This window comes from Hyperoodon ampullatus (assembly GCF_949752795.1).
Source record: "Hyperoodon ampullatus genome assembly, chromosome: 1".
Classification (NCBI taxonomy): domain Eukaryota; kingdom Metazoa; phylum Chordata; class Mammalia; order Artiodactyla; family Ziphiidae; genus Hyperoodon; species Hyperoodon ampullatus.
The window spans coordinates 123,219,373-123,243,449 of record NC_136914.1 but is presented as its reverse complement, the minus strand read 5'-3'; the positions used below and the strand labels follow the sequence as shown (position 1 = coordinate 123,243,449).

The window sequence follows — 24,077 nt, the reverse complement described above, 5'->3', positions numbered from 1 at the left end:
ATACAAGGGAACTCCCATAAGGCTAACAGCTGACTACTCAGCAGAAACTCTGCAAGCCAGAAGGGAGTGGTATGATATATTTAAAGTGATGAAAGGGAAGAACCTACAACCAAGAATACTCTACCCAGCAAGGACCTCATTCAGATTCGACGGAGAAATCACAAGTTTTACGGACAAGCAAAAGGTAAGAGAATTCAGCACCACCAGACCAGCACTACAACAAATGCTAAAGGAACTTCTCTAAGCAGAAAACACAAGAGAAGAAAAGGACCTACAAAAACAAACCCAAAACAATTCAGAAAATGGTAATAGGAACATACATATCAATAATTACCTTAAACGTGAATGGACTAAATGCTCCAACCAAAAGACACAGGCTTGCTGAATGGATACAAAAACAAGACCCATATATATGCTGTCTACAAAAGACCCACTTCAGACCTAGGGACACATACAGACTGAAAGTGAGGGGATGGAAAAAGATATTCCATGCAAATAGAAATCAAAAGAAAGGTGGAGTAGCTATACTCATATCAGATAAAATAGACTTTAAAATAAAGAATGTTACAAGAGACAAGGAAGGACACTACACAATGATCAAGGGATCAATCCAAGAAGAAGGTATAACAATTATAAATATACACGCACCCAACATAAGAGCACCTCAATACATAAGGCAACTGCTAACAGCTATAAAAGAGGAAATCAACAGTAACACAATAATAGTGGGGGACTTCAACACCTCACTTACGCCAATGGACAGATCATTCAAAATGAACATAAATAAGGAAGCAGAAGCTTTAAATGACACAATAGATCAGATAGATTTAATTGATATTTACAGGACATTCCATCCAAACACAGCAGATTACACTTTCTTCTCAAGTGCACACAGAACATTCTCCAAGATAGATCACATCTTGGGTCACAAATCAAGCCTCAGTAAATTTAAGGAAATTGAAATCATATCAAACATCTTTCCCAACCACAATGCTATGAGACTAGAAATCGATTACAGGGAAAAAAACGTAAAACACACAAACACATGGAGGCTAAACAATACATTACTAAATAACTAAGAGATTACTGAAGAAATCAAAGAGGAAATCGAAAAATACCTAGAGACAAATGACAACGAAAACACAATGACCCAAAACCTATGGGATGCAGTGAAAACAGTTCTAAGAGGGAAGTTTATAGCAATACAATCCTACCTCAAGAAACAAGAAAAATCTCAAATGAACAATCTAACCTTACACCTAAAGGAACTAGAGAAAGAAGAAGAAGAAAAAAAAGTTAGTAGAAGGAAAGAAATCATAAAGATCAGAGCAGAAATAAATGAAATAGAAACAAAGAAAACAATAGCAAAGATCAATAAAACTAAAAGTTGGTTCTTTGAGAAGATAAACAAAATTGATAAACCATTAGCCAGACTCATCAAGAAAAAGAGGGAGAGGACTCAAATCAATAAAATTAGAAATGGGAGGACTTCCGGGTAAGATGGCGGAAGAGTAAGACGCGGAGATTACCTTCCTCCCCACGGATACACCAGAAATACAGCTACACGTGGAACAACTCCTACAGAACACCTACTGAACGCTGGCAGAAGACCCCAGACCTCCCAAAAGGCAAGAAACTCCCCACATACCTGGGTAGGGCAAAGCGGAGAGATTCCCGCACAGAGGATCGGTGCCGAGCGGCACTCACCAGCCCGAGAGGCTTGTCTGCTCGCCCGCCGAGGCGGGCGGCGCTGGAAGCTGAGGCTCGGGCTTTGGTCAGAGCGCAGGGAGAGGACTGGGGCTGGCGGCGAGAACTTAGCCTGAAGGGGGCTAGTGTGCCACAGCTAGCCGGAAGGGAGTCCGGGAAAACTCTGGAGCTGCCGAAGAGGCAAGAGACTTTTTCTTCCCTCTTGGTTTCCTGGTGCGCGAGGAGAGGGGATTAAGAGCGCTGCTTAAAGGGGCTCCACAGACGGGCGCGAGTCGCGACTGAAAGCGCGGAGCCCAGTGACGGGCGTGGGACGCTGGGGCTGCTGCTGCCGCCGCCAAGAAGCCTGTGTGCGAGCGCAGGTCACTGTCCACACCGCCCTTCCGGGAGCCTGTTCAGCCCGCCACTGCCGGGGTCCCGGGATCCAGGGGCGGCTTCCCTGGGAGAACGCACGGCGCGCCTCGGACTGGTGCAACGTCACGCCGACCTCTGCCGCTGCAGGCTCGCCCCGCACTCCGTGCCCCTCCCTCCCGCCCGGCCTGAGTGAGCCAGAGTCCCCGAAGAGGCTGCTCTTTAACCCTGTCCTGTCTGAGCGAAGAACAGACGCCCTCCGGCGACCTACACGCAGAGGCGGGGCCAAATCCAAAGCTGAGACCCAGGAGCTGTGAGAACAAAGAAGAGAAAGGGAAATCTCTCCCAGCAGCCTCAGAAGCAGCGGATTAAAGCTCCATAATCAACTTGATGTACCCTGCATCTGTGGAATACATGAATAGACAACAAATCATCCCAAATTGAGGAGCCAGGAGTCAGTGCTGTGCCTCTGAGGTGGGAGAGCCAACCTCAGGACACTGGTCCACAAGAGACCCCCCAGCTCCACATAATATCAAACGGCGAAAATCTTCCAGAGATCTCCATCTCAACACCAGCACCCAGCTTCACTCAACGACCAGCAAGCTACAGTGCTGGACACCCTATGCCAAAAAACTAGCAAGACAGGAACACAACGCCACCCATTAGCAGAGAGGTGGCCTAAAATCATAAAAAGTCCACAGACACCCCAAAACACACCACCAGACGTGGACCTGCCCACCAGAAAGACAAGATCCAGCCTCATCCACCAGAACACAGGCACTAGTCCCCTCCACCAGGAAGCCTACACAACCCACTAAACCAACCTTAGCCACTGGGGACAGACACCAAAAACAACGGGAACTACGAACCTGCAGCTTGCAAAAAGGAGATCCCAAACACAGTAACATAAGCAAAATGAGAAGACAGAAAAACACACAGCAGGGGAAGGAGCAAGATAAAAACCCACCAGACCTAACAAATGAAGAGGTAATAGGCAGTCTACCTGAAAAAGAATTCAGAATAATGATGGTAAAGATGATCCAAGATTCTATTTCCCAGATGCAAAATCTTGGAAATAGAATAGACAAAATGCAAGAAACAGTTAACAAGGACCTAGAAGAACTAAAGATGAATCAAGCATCGATGAAAAACACAATAAATGAAATAAAAAATACTCTAGATGGGATCAATAGCAGGATAACTGAGGCAGAAGAACGGATAAGTGAGGTGGAAGATAAAATAGTGGAAATAACTACTGCAGAGCAAAAGAAGGAAAAAAGAATGAAAAGAACAGAGGACAGCCTCAGAGACCTCTGGGACAACATTAAACGCACCAACATTCGAATTATAGGGGTTCCAGAAGAAGAAGAGAAAAAGAAAGGGACTGAGAAAATATTTGAAGAGATTATAGTTGAAAACTTCCCTAATATGGGAAAAGAAATAGTTAATCAAGTCCAGGAGGCACAGAGAGTCCCATACAGAATAAATCCAAGGAGAAATACGCCAAGACACATATTAATCAAACTGTCAAAAATTAAACACAAAGAAATCATATTAAAAGCAGCAAGGGAAAAACAACAAATAACACACAAGGGAATCCCCATCAGGTTAACAGCTGATCTCTCAGCAGAAACTCTACAAGCCAGAAGGGAGTGGCAGGACATAATTAAAGTGATGAAGGAGAAAAACCTGCAACCAAGACTACTCTACCCAGCAAGGATCTCATTCAGATTTGATGGAGAAATTAAAACGTTTACAGACAAGCAAAAGCTGAGAGAGTTCAGCACCACCAAACCAGCTTTACAACAAATGCTAAAGGAACTTCTCTAGGCAAGAAACACAACAGAAGGAAAAGACCTACAATAACGAACCCAAAACAGTTAAGGAAATGGGAATAGGAACACACATATCAATAATTACCTTAAATGTAAATGGACTAAATGCTCCCACCAAAAGACACAGATTGGCTGAATGGATACAAAAACAAGACCCATATATATGCTGTCTACAAGAGACCCACTTCAGACCTAGAGACACATACAGACTGAAAGTAAGTGGATGGAAAAAGATATTCCATGCAAATGGAAACCAAAAGAAAGCTGGAGTAGCAATTCTCATATCAGACAAAATAGACTTTAAAATAAAGACTACTAGAAGAGACAAAGAAGGACACTACATAATGATCAAGGGGTCGATCCAAGAAGAAGATATAACAATTGTAAATATTTATGCACCCAACATAGGAGCACCTCAATACATAAGGCAAATACTAACAGCCATAAAAGGAGAAATCGACAGTAACACAATCATAGTAGGGGACTTTAACACCCCACTTTCACCAATGGACAGATCATCCAAAATGAAAATAAATAAGGAAACACAAGCTTTAAATGATACATTAAACAAGATGGACTTAATTGATATTTATAGGACATTCCATCCAAAAACAACAGAATACACATTTTTCTCAAGTGCTCATGGAACATTCTCCAGGATAGATCATATCTTGGGTCGCAAATCAAGCCTTGGTAAATTTAAGAAAATTGAAATTGTATCAAGTATCTTTTCCGACCACAATGCTATGAGACTAGATATCAATTACAGGAAAAGAGCTGTAAAAAATACAAGCACATGGAGGCTAAACAATACACTACTTAATAACGAAGTGATCACTGAAGAAATCAAAGAGGAAATTAAAAAATACCTAGAAACAAATGACAATGGGGACACGACGACCCAAAACCTATGGGATGCAGCAAAAGCAGTTCTGAGAGGGAAGTTTATAGCAATACAATCCCACCTTAAGAAACAGGAAACATCTCGAATAAACAACCTAACCTTGCACCTAAAGCAATTAGAGAAAGAAGAACAAAAACATCCCAAAGTTAGCAGAAGGAAAGAAATCATAAAAATCCGATCAGAAATAAATGAAAAAGAAATGAAGGAAACGATAGCAAAGATCAATAAAACTAAAAGCTGGTTCTTTGAGAAGATAAACAAAATTGATAAACCATTAGCCAGACTCATCAAGAAAAAAAAGGAGAAGACTCAAATCAATAGAATTAGAAATGAAAAAGGAGAAGTAACAACTGACACTGCAGAAATACAAAAGATCATGAGAGATTACTATAAGCAACTCTATGCCAATAAAATGGACAACCTGGAAGAAATGGACAAATTCTTAGAAATGCACAACCTGCCAAGACTGAATCAGGAAGAAATAGAAAATATGAACAGACCAATCACAAGCACTGAAATTGAAACTGTGATAAAAAATCTTCCAACAAACAAAAGCCCAGGACCAGATGGCTTCACAGGCGAATTCTATCAAGCATTTAGAGAAGAGCTAACACCTATCCTTCTCAAACTCTTCCAAAATATAGCAGAGGGAGGAACACTCCCAAACTCATTCTACGAGGCCACCATCACCTTGATACCAAAACCAGACAAGGATGTCACAAAGAAAGAAAACTACAGGCCAATATCACTGATGAACATAGATGCAAAAATCCTCAACAAAATACTAGCAAACAGAATCCAACAGCACATTAAAAGGATCATACACCATGATCAAGTGGGGTTTATTCCAGGAATGCAAGGATTCTTCAATATACGCAAATCAATCAACGTGATACACCATATTAACAAATTGAAGGAGAAAAACCATATGATCATCTCAATAGATGCAGAGAAAGCTTTCGACAAAATTCAACACCCATTTATGATAAAAACCCTGCAGAAAGTAGGCATAGAGGGAACTTTCCTCAACATAATAAAGGCCATATATGACAAACCCACAGCCAGCATCGTCCTCAATGGTGAAAAACTGAAACCATTTCCACTAAGGTCAGGAACAAGACAAGGTTGCCCACTCTCACCACTCTTATTCAACATAGTTTTGGAAGTTTTAACCACAGCAATCAGAGCAGAAAAGGAAATAAAAGGAATCCAAATCGGAAAAGAAGAAGTAAAGCTGTCACTGTTTGCAGATGACATGATATTATACATAGAGAATCCTAAAGATGCTACCAGAAAACTACTAGAGCTAATCAATGAATTTGGTAAAGTTGCAGGATACAAAATTAATGCACAGAAATCTCTGGCATTCCTATATACTAATGATGAAAAATCTGAAAGTGAAATCAAGGAAACACTCCCATTTACCATTGCAACAAAAAGAATAAAATATCTAGGAATAAACCTACCTAAGGAGACAAAAGACCTGTATGCAGAAAATTATACGACACTGATGAAAGAAATTAAAGATGATACAAATAGATGGAGAGATGTACCATGTTCTTGGATTGGAAGAATCAACATTGTGAAAATGACTCTACTACCCAAAGCAATCTACAGATTCAATGCAATCCCTATCAAACTACCACTGGCGTTTTTCACAGAACTAGAGCAAAAAATTTCACAATTTGTATGGAAACACAAAACACCCCGAATAGCCAAAGCAATCTTGAGAACGAAAAATGGAGCTGGAGGAATCAGGCTCCCTGACTTCGGACTATACTACAAAGCTACAGTAATCAAGACAGTATGGTACTGGCACAAAAACAGAAAGATAGATCAATGGAACAGGATAGAAAGCCCAGAGATAAACCCACGGACATATGGTCACCTTATCTTTGATAAAGGAGGCAGGAATGTACAGTGGAGAAAGGACAGTCTCTTCAATAAGTGGTGCTGGGAAAACTGGATAGGGACATGTAAAAGTATGAGATTAGATCACTCCCTAACACCATACACAAAAATAAGCTCAAAATGGATTAAAGACCTAAATGTAAGGCCAGACACTATCAAACTCTTAGAGGAAAACATAGGCAGAACACTCTATGACATCAATCACAGCAAGATCCTTTTTGACCCACCTCCTAGAGAAATGGAAATAAAGACAAAAATAAACACATGGGACCTAATGAAACTTAAAAGCTTTTGCACAGCAAAGGAAACCATAAACAAGACCAAAAGACAACCCTCAGAATGGGAGAAAATATTTGCAAATGAAGCAACTGACAAAGGATTAATCTCCAAAATTTATAAGCAGCTCATGCAGCTCAATAACAAAAAAACAAACAGCCCAATCCAAAAATGGGCAGAAGACCTAAATAGACATTTCTCCACAGAAGATATACAGACTGCCCACAAACACATGAAAGGATGCTCAACATCTTTACTCATTAGAGAAATGCAAATCAAAACTACAATGAGATATCATCTCACACCAGTCAGAATGGCCATCATCAAAAAATCTAGAAACAATAAATGCTGGAGAGGGTGTGGAAAAAAGGGAACCCTCTTGCACTGCTGGTGGGAATGTGAATTGGTACAGCCACTATGGAGAACGGTATGGAGGTTCCTTAAGAAACTACAAATAGAACTACCATATGACCCAGCAATCCCACTACTGGGCATATACCCTGAGAAAACCATAATTCAAAAAGAGACATGTACCAAAATGTTCATAGCAGCCCTATTTACAATAGCCCAAAGATGGAAACAACCTAAGTGTCCATCATCGGATGAATGGGTAAAGAAGATGTGGCACATATATACAATGGAATATTACTCAGCCATAAAAAGAAACGAAATTGAGCTATTTGTAATGAGGTGGATGGACCTAGAGTCTGTCATACAGAGTGAAGTAAGTCAGAAAGAGAAAGACAAATACTGTATGCTGACACATATATATGGAATTTAAGGGAAAAAAATGTCATGAAGAACCTAGGGGTAAAACAGGAATAAAGACACAGACCTACTAGAGAATGTACTTGAGGATATGGGGAGGGGGAAGGGTAAGCTGTGACAAAGTGAAAGAGCGGCATGGACATATATACACTACCAAACGTAAGGTAGATAGCTAGTGGGAAGCAGCCGCATAGCACAGGGAGATCAGCTCGGTGCTTTGTGACCGCCTGGAGGGGTGTGATAGGGAGGGTGGGAGGGAGACGCAAAAGGGAGGGGATATGGGAACATATGTATATGTATAACTGATTAAATTGTTATAAAGCAAAAAAAAAAAAAAAAGAAAGAAAAATACTAAAGAAAAAATAAATAAATAAATAAATAAAATTAGAAATGAAAAAGGAGAAGTTACAACAGACACTGCAGAAATACAAAGCATCCTAAGAGACTACTACAAGCAACGCTATGCCAATAAAAACAACAACCTGGAAGAAATGGACAAATGTTTAGAAAGGTATAAGCTTCCATTCTATTTCTTCCAGGAAGCAACAGAAAATAGGAACAGACCAATCACAAGTAATGAAATTGAAAGTATGATTAAAAATCTTCCAACAAACAAAAGTCCAGGACCAGATGGCTTCACAGGTGAATTCTACCAAACATTTAGAGATGAGCTAACGCCCATCCTTCTCAAACTCTTCCCAAAAATTGCAGAGGAAGGAACACTCCCAAACCCATTCTGTAAGGCCACCATCACCCTGATACCAAAACCAGACAAAGATACTACAAAACAAGAAAATTACAGACCAATATCACTGATGAATATAGGTGCAAAAATCCTCAAAAAAATACTAGCAAACAGAATCCAACAGCACATTAAAAGGATCATACACCATGACCAAGTGGCATTTATCCCAGGGATTCAAGGATTCTTCAATATATACAAATCAATCAGTGTGATACACCATATTAACAAATTGAAGAATAAAAACCATATGATCATCTCAGTAGATGCAGAAAAAGCTTTTGACAAAATTCAACATCCATTTATGATAAAAACTCTCCAGAAAGTGGGCATAGAGGGAATCTACCTCAACATAATAAAGGCCATATATGAGAAACCCACAGCAAACATCATTCTCAATGTGAAAAACTGAAAGCATTTCCTCTAAGATCAGGAACAAGACAAGGATGTCCACTCTAGCCACTGCTATTCAACATAGTTTTGAAAGTCCTAGCCACGGCAGTCAGAGAAAAAAAATAAAAGGAATACAAATTGGAAGAGAAGAAGTAAAACTGTCACTGTTTGCAGATGTCATGATACTATAAATAGAAAATCCTAAAGATGCCACCAGAAAACTACTAGAGCTCATCAATGAATTTGGTAAAGTTGCAGGATACAAAATTAACACACAGAAATCTCTTGCATTCCTATATGCTAAGTATGAAAGATCAGAAAGAGAAATTAAGGAAAGAATCCCACTGCAGCAAAAAGAATAAAACACCTAGGAATAAACCTACCTAGGGGGTAAAAGATCTATACTCAGAAAACTATAAGACACTGATGAAAGAAATCAAAGATGACACAAACAGATGGAGAGATATACATGTTCTTGGAGTGGAAGAATCAACATTGTGAAAATGACTACACTACCCAAAGCAATCTACAGATTCAGTGCAATCCCTATCAAATTATTAATGGTATTTTTGACAGAACTAGAACTAAAAATCTTAAAATTTGTATGGAGACACAGAAGAGCCCGAATAGCTAAAGCATTCTTGAGGAAAAAAAACGGAGCTGGAGGAATCAGACTCCCTGACTTCAGACTATACTACAAAGCTATGGTAATCAAGACAATATGGTACTGGCACAAAAACAGTAATATAGATCAATGGAACAGGATAGAAAGCCCAGAGATAAACCCATGCTCCTGTGGTCAACTAATCTATGACAAAGGAGACAAGGATATACAATGGAGAAAAGACAGTCTCTTCAGTAAGTGGTGCTGGGAAAACTGGATAGCTACATGCAAAGGAATGAAATTAGAACACTCCCTAACACCATACACAAAAATAAACTCAAAATGGATTGAAGACCTAAATGCAAGACCAGACACTATAAAACTCTTAGAGGAAAACATAGGAAGAACACTCTGACATAAATCACAGCAAGATCTTTTTTGACCCACCTCCTAGAGTAATGGAAATAAAAACAAAAATAAACAAATGGGACCTAGTGAAACTTAAAAGCTTTTGTACAGCAAAGGAAACTATAAACAAGACGAAAAGACAAGTGTCAGAATGGGAGAAAATATTTGCAAATGAATCAACGGACAGAGGATTAACCTCCAAAATATATAAACAGCTCATGCAGCTCAATATAAAAAAAAAAAACCTAATAAAAAATGGGCAGAAGACCTAAATAGACATTTTTCCAAAGAAGACATACAGATGGCCAACAGGCACATGAAAAGCTGCTCAACATCATTAACTAGAGAAATGCAAATCAAAGCTACAATGAGGTATCACCTCACACCGGTTAGAATGGGCATCATAAGAAAATCTAAACAATAAATGCTGGAGAGGGTGTGGAGAAAAGGCGACCCTCTTGCACTGTTGGTGGGAATGTAAATTGATACAGCCACTATCGAGAACAGTATGGAGGTTCCTTAAAAAACTAAAAATAGAACTACTATATGACCCAGCAATCCCGCTACTGGGCATATACCCAGAGAAAACCATAATTCAAAAAGACACATGCACCCCATTGTTCATTGCAGCACTATTTACAATAGCCACATCATGGAAGCACCCTAAATGTCCATCAACAGACAAATGGAAAAAAAAGATATGGTACCTATATACAATGGAATATTACTCAGCCATAAAAAGGAACCAAATTAGGTCTTTTGTAGAGACGTGGATGGACCTAGATATGGTCATACAGAGTGAAGTCAGAAAAACAAATATATTAATGCATATATGTGGAATCTAGAAAAATGGTACAGATGAACCGGTGTGCAAGGCAGAGACAGAGACACAGATGTAGAGAAGAAATGTATGGACACCACAGGGGGAAAGCGGTGGGTAGGGAGTGGGGGGTGGGATGAACTGGGAGATTAGGACTGACGTATATACACTAACATGGATAAAATAGATAACTAGTAAGAACCTGCTGTATAGCACAGGGAACTCCACTTTGCTGTAAAGTAGAAACTAACACAACGTTGTAAAACAACTATACCCCAATTAAAGAAAAAAAAGGGCTGTAACAGGAGCCTAGCCAAAAAAACCCCCCAAAACCCCAACATTTGCTCTCATGTCAATACCCTGTCAAGGACAAACTTTAATTCATGTACTCTTTTTACTGATAATTTGAACATTTTTATTACAAGAAAATACTCATTACAAAAAAAAGGCCAATAGGGCTTCCCTGGTGGCGCAGTGGTTGGGAGTCCGCCTGCCAATGCAGGGGACACGGGTTCGTGCCCCAGTCCGGGAGGATCCCACGTGCCGCAGAGCGGCTGGGCCCGTGAGCCATGGCCGCTGAGCCTGCGTGTCCGGAGCCTGTGCTCCGCAATGGGAGAGGCCACAACAGTGAGGCCCACGTACCGCAAAAAAAAAAGGCCAATAACTGCTAATTATGAAAGTTTTTGTGCTTTATTTTACTGTAATAACAGTCAAATCACAATAGTCTTCATTTTTTTTTTACTGAGGTATAACAAGTAATGGTAATACCATCATAAATGAAAAATACTTTTATCAAATAATGTGAGAGAATAGGATACACATTTTTAAAAAATCCATAAGTAGTATTTAACTACAAAAAACGAGACTAGTTAAAACTAAACAAAAAATTGCCTAAATCTGCTCCATATAACTGAATCCTTCTTACCTTTTCTAATTCTTGGCTGTTAATTTCATGTAACCAGCTGAGATGTTCATGAGCTTGCAAAAAATTGGCCAACTGTCCGTGCTGAGAAATAGGCTGAGATAATAATTTGCCTCGCTTTCCTTTCTCCAGATACCAACGGAAGAGAAAGTCTGAAAAATTCTATAAAGAACAAAGCCAAGAATTCAATAATATATAGTAATACAGTTTTTAAAAATACATTTCTGGGGCTTCCCTGGTGGCGCAGTGGTTGAGAGTCCACCTGCCGATGCAGGGGATGCGGGTTCATGCCCCGGTCTGAGAAGGTCCCACACGCTGCGAAGCGGCTGGGCCCGTGAGCCATGGCCGCTGAGCCTGCGCATCCGGAGCCTGTGCTCTGCAATGGGAGAGGCCACAGCAGTGAGAGGCCCACCTACCGCAAAAAAAAAAAATTCTGATAATAAAGTATTAAATTTCTCCCAAAGGTCTTAGACTCCAGAATAGAAATCCAGTTTTAAACACTCATTTCCTGCATTGTAGGGTCCTCAAATCACCTCATTTAACAAATGAGGACATTCAGATTCAGAAAGGGGATCTTGCTCAGGGTCATACAGATGTGCGCTGTCCAATAATATGGCAGTCACCGGTCACATGTAGCTGCTTAAACTTAATCTAAAATGTAAAATTCAGTTCCTCAGAGATGCCAGTCACATTTCAAGTACTTGAAGGCCATCTGTGGTCAGAGACTCCATTTGGGACAGCACATATGAGCAAGGTCTCCATTACCACAGAAAGTTCTACTGGACAGTACTGAGACACTATCCTTCCAGAATGAAAGATTCTCAGGGGCAGAACTGGGTGCCACATGTCCATGTGGGCTGGCAAAATAAATCAGAATCTAGAGAGGCACATCCAGTTTCCCCATAGGACGTTTGCTGGATGCTGGGGTGGTGTGAGAGGCTGGGCTGGAAAGGAAGACAAAAGTGTCCTGCAGTCTCACAGTACTTAAGAGATATTTCCACTAAAGGGGGAATTCTGCAAGGAACACACCAGCCCCATAAGACATCTGAAACCAGAAATGAATGAATTTAACGGAAGCTGCAGTCAAGCCCTGACCCACTTCTATTCTTGATGTATTGAGTGATCTGCCTCTCATCTTACCTGTCTCCCAGGGGAAAGAACAGCATTGATTTCCACCTTTATGGTTCTTTCATACACAATGTCCAAAATACAATTTAAAAAATTGCAAGGGACTTCCCTGGTGGTCCAGTGGGTAAGACTCCATGCTCCCAATGCAGGGGGCCCGGGTTCAATCCCTGGTCAGGGAACTAGATCCCACATGCATGCCACAACAAAGAGTCTGCATGCCACAACTAAAAAAAAAAAAGATCCTGCATACCGCAACGAAGATCCCATGTGCCTCAACTAAGACCCAGCACAGCCAAAATAAAAATAAATATTTTTTAAAAAAATTTTAAGACATAAGAAGCAGAAAAATATGAAAATGCAGGCAGCAGAAGCAGACCTAAGAATGATTATTTTGGAATCAGCACAAAAGGACTTAAAATAACTAGTAAACATATTAAAGAAAGTAAAAGGAACAAAGCACAAAAGGATGGAGAATAAGAATCCTTAAAAAGAATAAAAATTATGATGGGCACAAAGTACTTACTTCAGCACTATTGTGAAATACGAGATAAGCCATGTCCAGCAATCAGGTACTGATCAAATAAGTTACATCCAGTCCATGAAATACCATAACAACATTAAAAATGTGGTTGTGTAATATTTAATGATATGGACAAATGTCTGTTATGTATTAAGTGAAATAAGCAGTTAACAAAACATGTTTGGTAGAGTAAAAAGACTAGAAGAATACAAACCAAATGTTAAAAAGGGTTCTCTCTGGGTGGTAGAATTATGAACGATTTTTTAATCTTCTTTTTTGTTTATAGTGGTTTCCTGAATTTTATACAATGTTACCTTTATAGTAAGAAAAAAAATCAGTTTTTACATAAAGATCAACTGACTGAATAGACTGGCTTTAAGGAACAACTTAAATGTACCTGAATAGTGTCACAATGCGAACTTTAAAAAAAAATAGTAAGCGTAAAAAAAACGAAAACAGGAAGCATGTCAAAGAAGGAAAACAAGAATCTTAGGTGTACGGAAACCTGAGCTCTCTAAAAGTAGCATCCCATGCTCCCAAGATCTTCTACTCAAACTTTAGAACTCTAGCAATATCCGTATCCCTAAGTACTTTTAATTATAACTGAAAATGTAAGAATAGAAATAAAAGTCTTAACATATTTTTCAAAGGTCAAAGAATCCGTCAGTAATATTTACATATAAAGAACTGTCTACCTATTTACAAAGAAACATAATGTACAAATTAGTATCTGGTAATCTGCAAAAAGACTGTATCATCTTCCAAAAACCCCAAGTAAGATTTGAAATGGTAAAGCCTTCTTACAGGACCCACTGCCTACACCCCCAGGGTTCGTTACCTGATCAGCAAACTGTGTCATGTAGCGCTGCAGTCTTGTCTGGTTGTCAGTCTGCTCACACATTTGTACTAAGATATCAAAGTCACAGTATTTTTCTGCTAATGAAGCAGCCCATGGGTACTGGCCTAGTGTGACTATGGAAATGAGAACAGATGGAAAAAAATCCTGTTAGCGAAAACTTCATATGTAATAAAAAAAATTCCTTGAAATTTTACCTTTATTCATATTATATACTAAAAATAATTAATAGAAACCTTTCCAGTTATTGGCATTTAGTTTCATAATCCATATAAACTCATTAAAGATGTAAATTCAGTCCCTTGCTTCATCACTGCCCACCTAAGATGCTATTCCCTTCCTTCATGTAGCAAAACAAGCTACTTCTCTGAATCCTGGCTGTGACCGTCTCGTGTCCTCCTCTGAAGAGCCGTACCACCTCTCCACACCCTGGAACGACCCTTGTCTGCTCTACCCTGCAGTCTAGCTGTTCCTGTGAAGGTCTGAGATGGTAAGCAGTCTCCACATGCTGTTAATTTATTCATTTTTAAATCATCTTTAACACCATCTAGGACACTTGTTACCTGGTAAGTAATGACAACAAGGCTGAATAAATGAACACAGAAAGCTGTACATAGGAAAGCTCTGCTTTAAGCTCTGAGCTACAGCTGGGTTAACGACATTACACTGCATAACACATTGCGTGAATGATCTGGCTCCTGCATCCGTTCTGCAGACTCAAGACCCACAGCCCTCACTAAATATCAGGCACTTACGAAGCGGAGATAAGAGATCTGATCTTTTCTGCAGGTATTCCATTTCCAGATTGTTATATCTTTCTTGATCACTGGATCTGTCCACAGACTTGAGCTGAGAAACATAACCATCCAGGAAGCAATCAATCAGTGCTACCAGCTGCTCTGTCAGAATGTTTCGGAGGTTGCTGTCCGCCTGAGGATAAACCATTTTCAGGACAATCCCATGCTGGCGCACTATTGCTGTTCGGATGCCAGCAGGACCACTCGTTGCTGTAAAATCACAGAAAATAATATGACAAGTAAGGATTCTATAATGGCTACGGGAGAGACCAACTGCCTAAAAATTACATCCCGTCAGCCTTGATGGATGGAAAAAGAAATCTAATAGGAGGTCAGCTGATACTTCTCTATGTCCTGCTCAAACCCATCTTCTCTATGAGGACGGCCTCAGCAAAGCCAGGTAAACATGATTCTTCTTCCTTCTAAATTCCTTTAATGCTACTCCACTTACTTCCTTGTGTTAAATCAACAAAAAATACAGTCAGTACATCCAGGGCCTGCTGCTATGAATAACTATACGTACTCAAACCTCGTAGATGCGTGAGCACCAGTTTAAAAAAATGAGTTACAGAGAGATCTACAAATTATTCCAAGGCAATAAAGTGATTTTCATAAGAACTACTCATCTTGGAGATGGCACTTATGTTATTTTTCATTTCACTCACAAACTTGCACTAGGAGAACAATATGGCTTCCGAAAATAACAGACCATTAGAAATATATTTTGAACAACTGCTAATGAATCAGTATATTTGGGCTCAGTGCTTGCAATCTCACCTGTCCATGGAATATACTCAGGTTCTTTTTCTACTGGCTCTTCTCTTCTATACAAGGAGTTTCTGTTTTGTCGATAATGACTTGCAGCTTGCAGCATGTCCTGGAAAATGAAATGTGTTATCACATGCAGGAAGCAAGGGATCCCAGGATCTCTAAGATAATCTGAAACATCAAGTCTATTATTACAAAAAATTACTCGGCACAGACCTGTAGGACTACTTTTTGATTCTTTCTGCATTTGAAATTTGTTTTACTCTAGAGTTTAACTTCAGTTTTAGAAAACTATAGTAACCGAACTAGGAAGACCATTACTATAAAGTCCATGAGCTAAAATTAAATGAAACATTTTAATCAATAATATAAGTAGTGTGCTTTTGTGTAATTAAAAAGCAGACAGTTACAGTAACAATACCTTTGCAATGATATACATGTCCTTCTCCAAATAAAAGGTTTATTCTACCAAATAGAAACTTTTAACATGTACAAGGCAAACACTCAGATGTATATTAACTGACTGATAAAATGACTGAGGTTTTCCTAACTTTTTGGAATGAATGAATGGCTAAACCATTATGGATCACTGGTGATACAAAGTAGGAACATGGAGACCACTTCCTCCTCCATCCACAGCCTGGGCTTTGAGTTGCTGGTATCTTTAGCGTGCGTTCGTACCTTGAGAATACTGTTCACACTGATCGCTGCCTCTGCCCATTCAACTGGCTCCAAGGTCGTGTCCTTCAAGACTTGCTCCTCGCGCTCCAGTAAGCACTCCCAGATGCTATCTACCTGGGACACCTGAGGGAGGACAGAGACAGCACCTACTAGGAACAGAGACCATGCCGATGGGCCAAGATTCAGCTGCCTGGAATCGACTCAGCAGGCTTTCCTCACTAAGTCACACCCTTTGCTCAGTAGTCAAAGGGACAGTCAGTGATGAAAACAAATTTAAAAGCCAAGAAAAGTTAGAATCTCCTAACTTTTTTTTTTTTTTTTTTTGCTTTTACGCGGGCCCCTCACTGTTGTGGCCTCTCCCGTTGCGGAGCACGGGCTCCGGACGCGCAGGCTCAGCGGCCATGGCTCACGGACCCAGACGCTCCGCAGCATGTGGGATCCTCCCGGATCGGGGCACGAACCCGCGTCCCCTGCATCGGCAGGCGGACTCTCAACCACTGCGCCACCAGGGAAGCCCAGAATCTCCTAACTTTTAAAAGGTGGAGAGCCCAAATAACTGAGTCTGATAAATAAGCAAATTCTGGATTGGTAGCCGGTAGGTTTTTAATTTAAATATCAAGTAACTGAAATATTTATTATAGCTATGAGGGCTCAATGCCACCTTTAAATAGTACTAGGCTACAAATGATGTCACATAACAATGCGAGACCCCAAAGTAATGAATTAAACGAATGAACTAATGAATTAAAATAGTTATCCAACCAATGAACTTGCTAATTTCTTTCTTTGAAGAATTTCTTTTCTTTAGACATAATAGAAATGTTTGTAGAGCACCAGTAGCTACATAGAAACTAACTAAATAACTTGTAACTGTTCTATTTTTTGTCATTAACACATGAAGGTAACTGTGCAAAAATGTTAAGCACTGAAACACTTGTCTCCAGTTTCAGCCCACAGTTAAGCTTTTCTCCCTTTATTTATCAAGTGGATATTTACTTGGCATTTAGAGTTTGCATAGCATTGGACGCTCAGAGATAAGAAGAAATGGAAATTAGATTTGCTGCCCTCAAGGAGCTTACAAACTAGTTGAAGGAACAATTCATAAACACATACACAATGGAGCCCAAACAAAATCACTCTTCTTCCTTTATTATTTCTGATGTCAGTCAAAGGCATCCTAACAGCCCTAGCAAGAAACTTCTGGCACGTTGAATTTGTAAGAATTTTTTACACTGTTAATGTGAAAAAGATAATGAAAGCATATGTGATATAAAAGGCAGGAAATAATATAAAAGCAAATGAAATGCCAAGACACTTGCTAGACAGCCTTACCATGTGAGTTACATGTTCAATGGTTTCAAACATTGTTCATAAGCTGTACCAACACTGTTGAGGGCCTGTTCTGAAGCAGTTAACTCGTTTTATAGAGCTTCAGGAGGTGCGGGGGCTCCTTCCAGACTGGCAACAGGTGGAGGGTCAACCCTCAAGCAGAGTCTGTATTATTTTACCTTCTATCCAGGGCTGTGAGATCACATGTCCCCTACACAGCCCAGCAATCAGAGCCTGACTTGGGTTATCCAGCTCTTGTCTTAAAATGCATACCTGTTTGTAATGTAATTTACCACTCCCAAGTGGATGGACAGGTAAAAAGAAAAAAAAAAATTGATATATATTTTTTCGCTAAACACATGCATACCCTCTTCGGCTCTCTCTTTTTATTATGGTTATGCCATGTGGGAGGACCTTTAGAACTTCACCCAAAGGAAGCTTAAGACCAGTAAATGTAAAGAGAAATTAAGATAAATGGTGATGTAAACAGTCTTAAACATTACTATCTTCCATATGGAGCATTCTTTTGAGGAACCAATCACATTTTTAGTTGTTTTTTTTTTTTCTATCATATTCCTATGGTGCTACTCATGAATTATGTATCATCCAATTGATAATTTCCAGACCCTTTTTTTTTCCAGTTAATTGGGAAAATGTACTTATACTTAATTAACTAGTATGCTTTGCACTTTGATCCAAAAGCAGAAAAAGCAATCAGGCTCTTGCTCAACTCAATTTGTCATTAATAATTAAAAAAGAAAAACAAAAACTTTATCATGTAAAATTATGTATGAATAAAGACAAAAAAGGACACAAAAATGACAACAGTTTGGTTAGGTCATGAAATTTGAGGTGAATTGTCTTTCTTTTTTTTCATTCAGATTTCAGGTATACTTGATTAAAAAACAAAATAAAACAGAAAAGTGCTTTGCCTTACATTCCCTAGAAAAAAAGCCCAAATGTATAAAAATGAGGCCTTCTTCAAACTAAATACATTTATGGAGTCAACAGAACTGAACATAGTTTAGTGTCTTATTTTTGGTTGCAGTACATCAAATATTCAGAGTAGAAGAGACCCTTGGCACAGGCTGTTAGATGCTAGATGACAGCCAGACTGCACGAGGAAGGAGATAAAATTAGAGGCACCAAACAGAAAAGCTTCCCAAATGCAAAAAAACAATTCCAAATTCCACAGAGCTGGGGGAAGAGCTAGCACTGTTTCTAAACTCAGATAACGCCACAAAGGGAGAAGGAACAGCCCTAGTGAAGGACTATAAACTCCTGAAGCAACTGACTAGCACACCCAAAACAGCCTGCTGAACAGCGGCTCAAAGCCAGGGTCTGTGGTCTCAGCTGAGTCAACCGGCCCCTGGGTCTTGGCGTCAACACCTGTAAAGGGAGACGGGAAAGTCAGCCCTGCCTTTCATGAGGCTGTGAGGTGTCACTCAGGTACCAGAGCTGTGTGCTCTGACCAGTGTCCAGCTGCCACCAGCTGGCCAGCACCTTCATCTTTTCTCCCTCCCAAGTTAACAGCAGGTTTTTCTTTTCCTCTGAAAATAAATCTGACTTTAAAAGTGAGGTGTAGAGCAGGATCCCAGCAGGCAGCTGAGGACAGTTTAGTGAAGGGACTGTTTACAAAGATGTGGGTGGGAGTCAGGGGACCAAGGCGGGATGGTGCAGCCCCGGGCTAGCAAGATGGGGAGCTACGATTAGGTCCAGGCCTGAAGGGGCACTGGGACAGAGCAGTCACTGGATGGGTGGAGAGGGCGGCCTGAGAGGAGCCTGGTCTGACAGCAGGCACAGCAAACAGGTGGAAGCAGCAAGGAAGGAAGCTGGGGACGACAGCTCCAAGCTCTGACCTGATGGTGCTGCACCTTCATCAAAACAACAGAAGCCGGGGGACAGGGGAGCCCACCATGGAGATGCCCTCCAGGGCAGAGTCAAGACGTGGTGTGGAGAAACACAAGGAAAACATCCAGACGTGATAGGGAAGACTCTGTAGTCGTCTTTACAAGCCCTAACTTACAGGGAAAGCGATAAGTGAGTGATACTTTTGAGGGATAACTTACCCAGAAAACATGGAGTCCAATTTAAAACTTCAAGGACATCTTTTGTTCTCAAACCTTTACTCACCAGGGGCCCGTTCTGTAAATGGCACAGTGCTCCAGAGCCGCACTAAGGGGAGGACGGGCCTCATCTCACCTCTCTGAAGAAGACGTCTGCGGGGGTCAGGTTGCACGGGATGTCGCAGTCCCTCTTGTTTAGAGCCATCAGTATCGCTGTGTTCACGAGGTCGGAAAGCCTCGAGTGGTGGTTCTTGAGGACAATGGCAGCGGCCAGCTTCTCGGCGTGTTCACAGAGCAGCAGCCGTGTGGCCATCGGCAGCCCTCTCACTGGAAAAGTGCCGAGACGTCCAAACAAGCCGACCTTGTGACAAGACGAACACGTATTCTTAGAAAGCATTCACAGTAACATACAGGAGAACGCAGTCACATTTCCACCAGCAGCTCACTGGGTACAGAGATGCTGGCCCCATCCTCCCCCAGAAAGACCTCTGTCTATTGGTCTTTGGGGCTGTTCCTAACACACACACTGGGGCTGTTCCTAACACATACACACACTCTCTCTCTCTCTCTCTCTCTCTCTCTCTCTCTCTCTCTCTCTTCAGCCAGGGCCATTTACACCTGTAAGAAAGTACAGAGATTCCGGTTCTAAGATTAGGGTCAACTACTGTTGTCTCTACCTACCTTATTCCTCAAATTATTGTTTATGGTTATCAAAATCATAAAATTGTTTTTTCTAGCTACATTGATCAACTCCCCTAGACTCCAGACTTTCAGAACTAGAAACTCAGCAGCCTCCATCTTCCAGAACCCTAAAGCCGTGGGGAGGGTCGGGGGGTGGTCTCTGACCCTTTGCATCAGCTGCCACTGATTTGCTTGATGTCCGTTTCTGGCTTAAGGAGGAGAGTTTTATAGTCAGAATTATTTCCTTAGATACAAGTATCTAGTTGTACATTTTTCCTGATTATTAACATAAGTCTTTCAATGAAATAAGCTCTAAATATTAAAGGAAATATAAAGGCACAGGCAGACTGGGATTTTTAGACCTGGCTAGACATTCCCTTGCAACGGACGCTGCTGCCAACAGCTGTGTGACTCCACGAGGGTCTGAGGCCCAGGGAGACTGTACCAAGAGATGCCACAACGGCTCCAGCCCCATGGCTCCCCCCGCCTCGCCCCCCCTCCGATAACTTAGCGTCCCCGCAGTGTGGCATGTGAGGGCCACGGACTCCTCCCACCCCAGCCTTCTGCACACCCTTCTGCAACGTGACCTTGCCACCCCTCCCATCAAGAGGCACAATCAAGTTCCCAATCCCTTTTATCTGGCCTGGCCTTGTGACTTGCTTCGACCAAGTCGCTTTGGTGGAAGTGATAATATGTGACGTCTGAAGCCTACAGCTTCTAAGTTCATCCCCTTGAAGCGCCGCCTGGAGACCACAGGAGGCCAGTCCAGCCTAGAGGAGGATAAGACTAAGTGGGGGGAGAACCAAGAGGCCCCAGCGGACGGTAGCACCGACTGCCAGTCAGACGAGAGATGCCTGGGTGCCAGCTCAGCCCACCCCAAATGCAGTTCAAGGAGAGGGCCCAGGGGAAATCAGCAAAGAAACGCCCTGCTAACCCACAGTTGTTTTAACCCACCACATCCTGGGGTATTTGTTATGTATTAAGAGTTAACTGATAACACTTGACAATTACATCAGGAGAAAATATGTTTTTTCCCCATTGATCTGCAGCCCACCTAAAACACTAAGAAAAGACTCAATGAACAAATAAAGTTCTCTTGCCCAGACAGTAAGAGCAGACTGGAGCCAGACTGTGCACTAAAACTGAAGCAGAATGAGGTATTAGAAACAACCAAGGTATTTCTGGAATCCTCTAGAACCACACTGTCCATCCAATAAGGTAGCCACTATCCAGCAAAGTGGTGACTTTAAGTTAATTAAATTTAAACTGAGAAAACTTCAGTTCCTCAGCTGCAGCAGCAATTTCAAGTGCTCAGCAGCCACACATGACTGAGGCTGCCACACTGGGCGGCACAGCCACAGGGCAGTCCCATCTCCACAGAAGGTTCTATAGGCAGCACTGACTTCAGTCTCTTTAACAGGCAGGCATACTGATTCTGGGAAAAAGTATGCAAAAATGGATTTAAATTAATTCTTTTGGATTATGCCTGGGAGCCACAACTGATCAACAAGGTAAGGATGGGTGATTTTGTGTAACAACTCTGTCTAGCAGCAAAAACATTTTCTATTATTAGGCTCAATATAAATGGGAATTCCCTTACCCCTTAAAAAAAAAAGAATACTTTAAATGAGTATTTGATGCTAATGGTACCTCGAAATTACACATCCACATAGAAAAACCTGTCACTGCCTTCAGATTCTTCACTGTCTTTCTAATAATACAAAATCAACTCGGGAAAACCTAAGTTTTATATAAAAGCACACAGGAAATCCGAATGAAAAGCAGGGTATCATAGGATGTAACAAGAAAAGCTGAAATAACATTTCTGCTGAAATACACTATTTTTCTTCTTTTTATCCTATTTTCAATGCAGCTTTGCTTCTTGTAGTAACAGGCCTCCACACAGCCCTGGAATTATTTACTTAAGTCAGCAAAGAAAATGGACAACACTAGTCATGTCCCACCCAATGAAACACCTCAGAATTAGTGAGAAAGGGTCTCCCACTGTCCTGGAGAGAGCCACAAAGGGCACAGTAAAGCCAGGTGTCTGGCCATCCCTGTTCACAGCAACTGGGATGCTTACTTGGTGAATGAAGTCCATAAGGAAAGAATGGGCTTTCATCTTGTCTTCGAGCTGGTGGAGAATAATCAAAGATGTATTGCTGAACCCAGGTGCTTCTGGTGAAACACAATAACAAGACAAAAACATAATACACTGGCTTGACAGAAAGTACTGCTATTAGAAGTTAAGAAAAATCTATACAAAAGGAAAGTACTAACCTTTCAATGCAATTATTAATTACATTACCCAAGAGGTTAAAAATTTAGACGAAACTCTTGGGGGTTTGATACAATTCATACCATATTTATTCAAAACACAAATATGTTATTATTAGTTTAATCACTCATATCATTCTAAGCTTGACAGCTCAAAACAGTCAAAGAAAGAAGGTAAGCACTGATGTTTTCTTCCTAAGACTCTAATGAGAATTACTTGCCAGGCAGGAAATTAGGGAGAGAAAGGATGCTTGTGACAGTTCCATGGTCCTTGGGAACCCCCGAGTACCCCGATGCTGCGTGGAGGGTAAGAGGGACAGTCACCCAGGGCGAACAGGAGGACACATGCCCACTTCTACAGGCTGAGATCTGACCACTGCTGCTCTTAGAGAAGCATATAATTTCCATTAGCCAAATTCAGTAGTTATGCTAAAATTATCATTTAATTTGGGGCAAGTGTCAAATGCCTACCTATGCCACCAATTTCCTTTTAGAAACAAAATGCTGAGAAAGCTAAGTAGGGCTGATTAATCTGTTCAGACAGAACATGTAGGATTTGCTCCAATGTTTCCTCAGTTTCTATTCTACTGTGTAGACCTGTTCTGAGCCCTTTATGTATGTATGCATGTATGTATGTAAAATAGATGAGGTGGTTTTTTTTTTTTCTTTCTTATTTTGGCCATGACGCACAGCTTGTGGGATCTCAGTTCCCCGATCAGGGACTAAACCCGGGCCGTGGCAGTGAAAGCTCCGAATCCTAACCACTAAGGCCATCCAGAAGCTCCCTGTTCTGAGCCCTTTTAAAAATCTACTATAAGGAAAGTTACAACTTTTATAAAATACTGAATTAATATTAAATTGTTTCAGAAAATAAAAAATATGCACTGAGAAACGCTTGAACAAAAGAACCAGAATATTCTTCTCCATAACATTAAAATTAGGATGTTCTTACCCTCGGGGACAGACTCAGCCCACCGTGGATCAGAAGCGGGGTAGTCATCCACCAGGTCCACACTGATTTGGGTAACAGCTCTGTCTAGTTCACAATTGGAATCCAAATCAGAGTGAGAGGAAAACAGCTCATCAACTATCATTTGAGCATGACCTAAATCTTTTCTGAAATAAAATAAAAAAACAAAAGTATCAAAAGTAAAAGTATTAGGAGATATGGGGATATATGTATATGTATAGCTGATTCACTTTGTTACAAAGCAGAAACTAACACACCATTGTAAAACAATTATACCCCAATAAAGATGTTAAAAAAAAAAGTACAAGTATTAAACTCATCATGAAAAAGTTAATTGTGAAATTAAAAGTCCCATACGTTAGCCCA

At 40.8% G+C, this 24,077-nt stretch overlaps 1 protein-coding gene across 1 annotated transcript in view; it reads right to left on the bottom strand.

The window, feature by feature from the left end:
• NUP133 (nucleoporin 133) overlaps positions 1-24,077 on the bottom strand; it is a gene marked incomplete at its 5' end in the record, with an annotated part of 58,395 nt that overhangs the window by 11,347 nt on the left and 22,971 nt on the right. The window contains 8 exons of the mRNA XM_079696657.1: positions 11,642-11,800; positions 14,125-14,258; positions 14,898-15,149; positions 15,717-15,816; positions 16,389-16,511; positions 19,920-20,144; positions 22,548-22,642; positions 23,694-23,857. Coding sequence (XP_079552783.1) covers positions 11,642-11,800; positions 14,125-14,258; positions 14,898-15,149; positions 15,717-15,816; positions 16,389-16,511; positions 19,920-20,144; positions 22,548-22,642; positions 23,694-23,857 — 1,252 coding nt within the window. The remainder of the gene's footprint in view (positions 1-11,641; positions 11,801-14,124; positions 14,259-14,897; positions 15,150-15,716; positions 15,817-16,388; positions 16,512-19,919; positions 20,145-22,547; positions 22,643-23,693; positions 23,858-24,077) is intronic.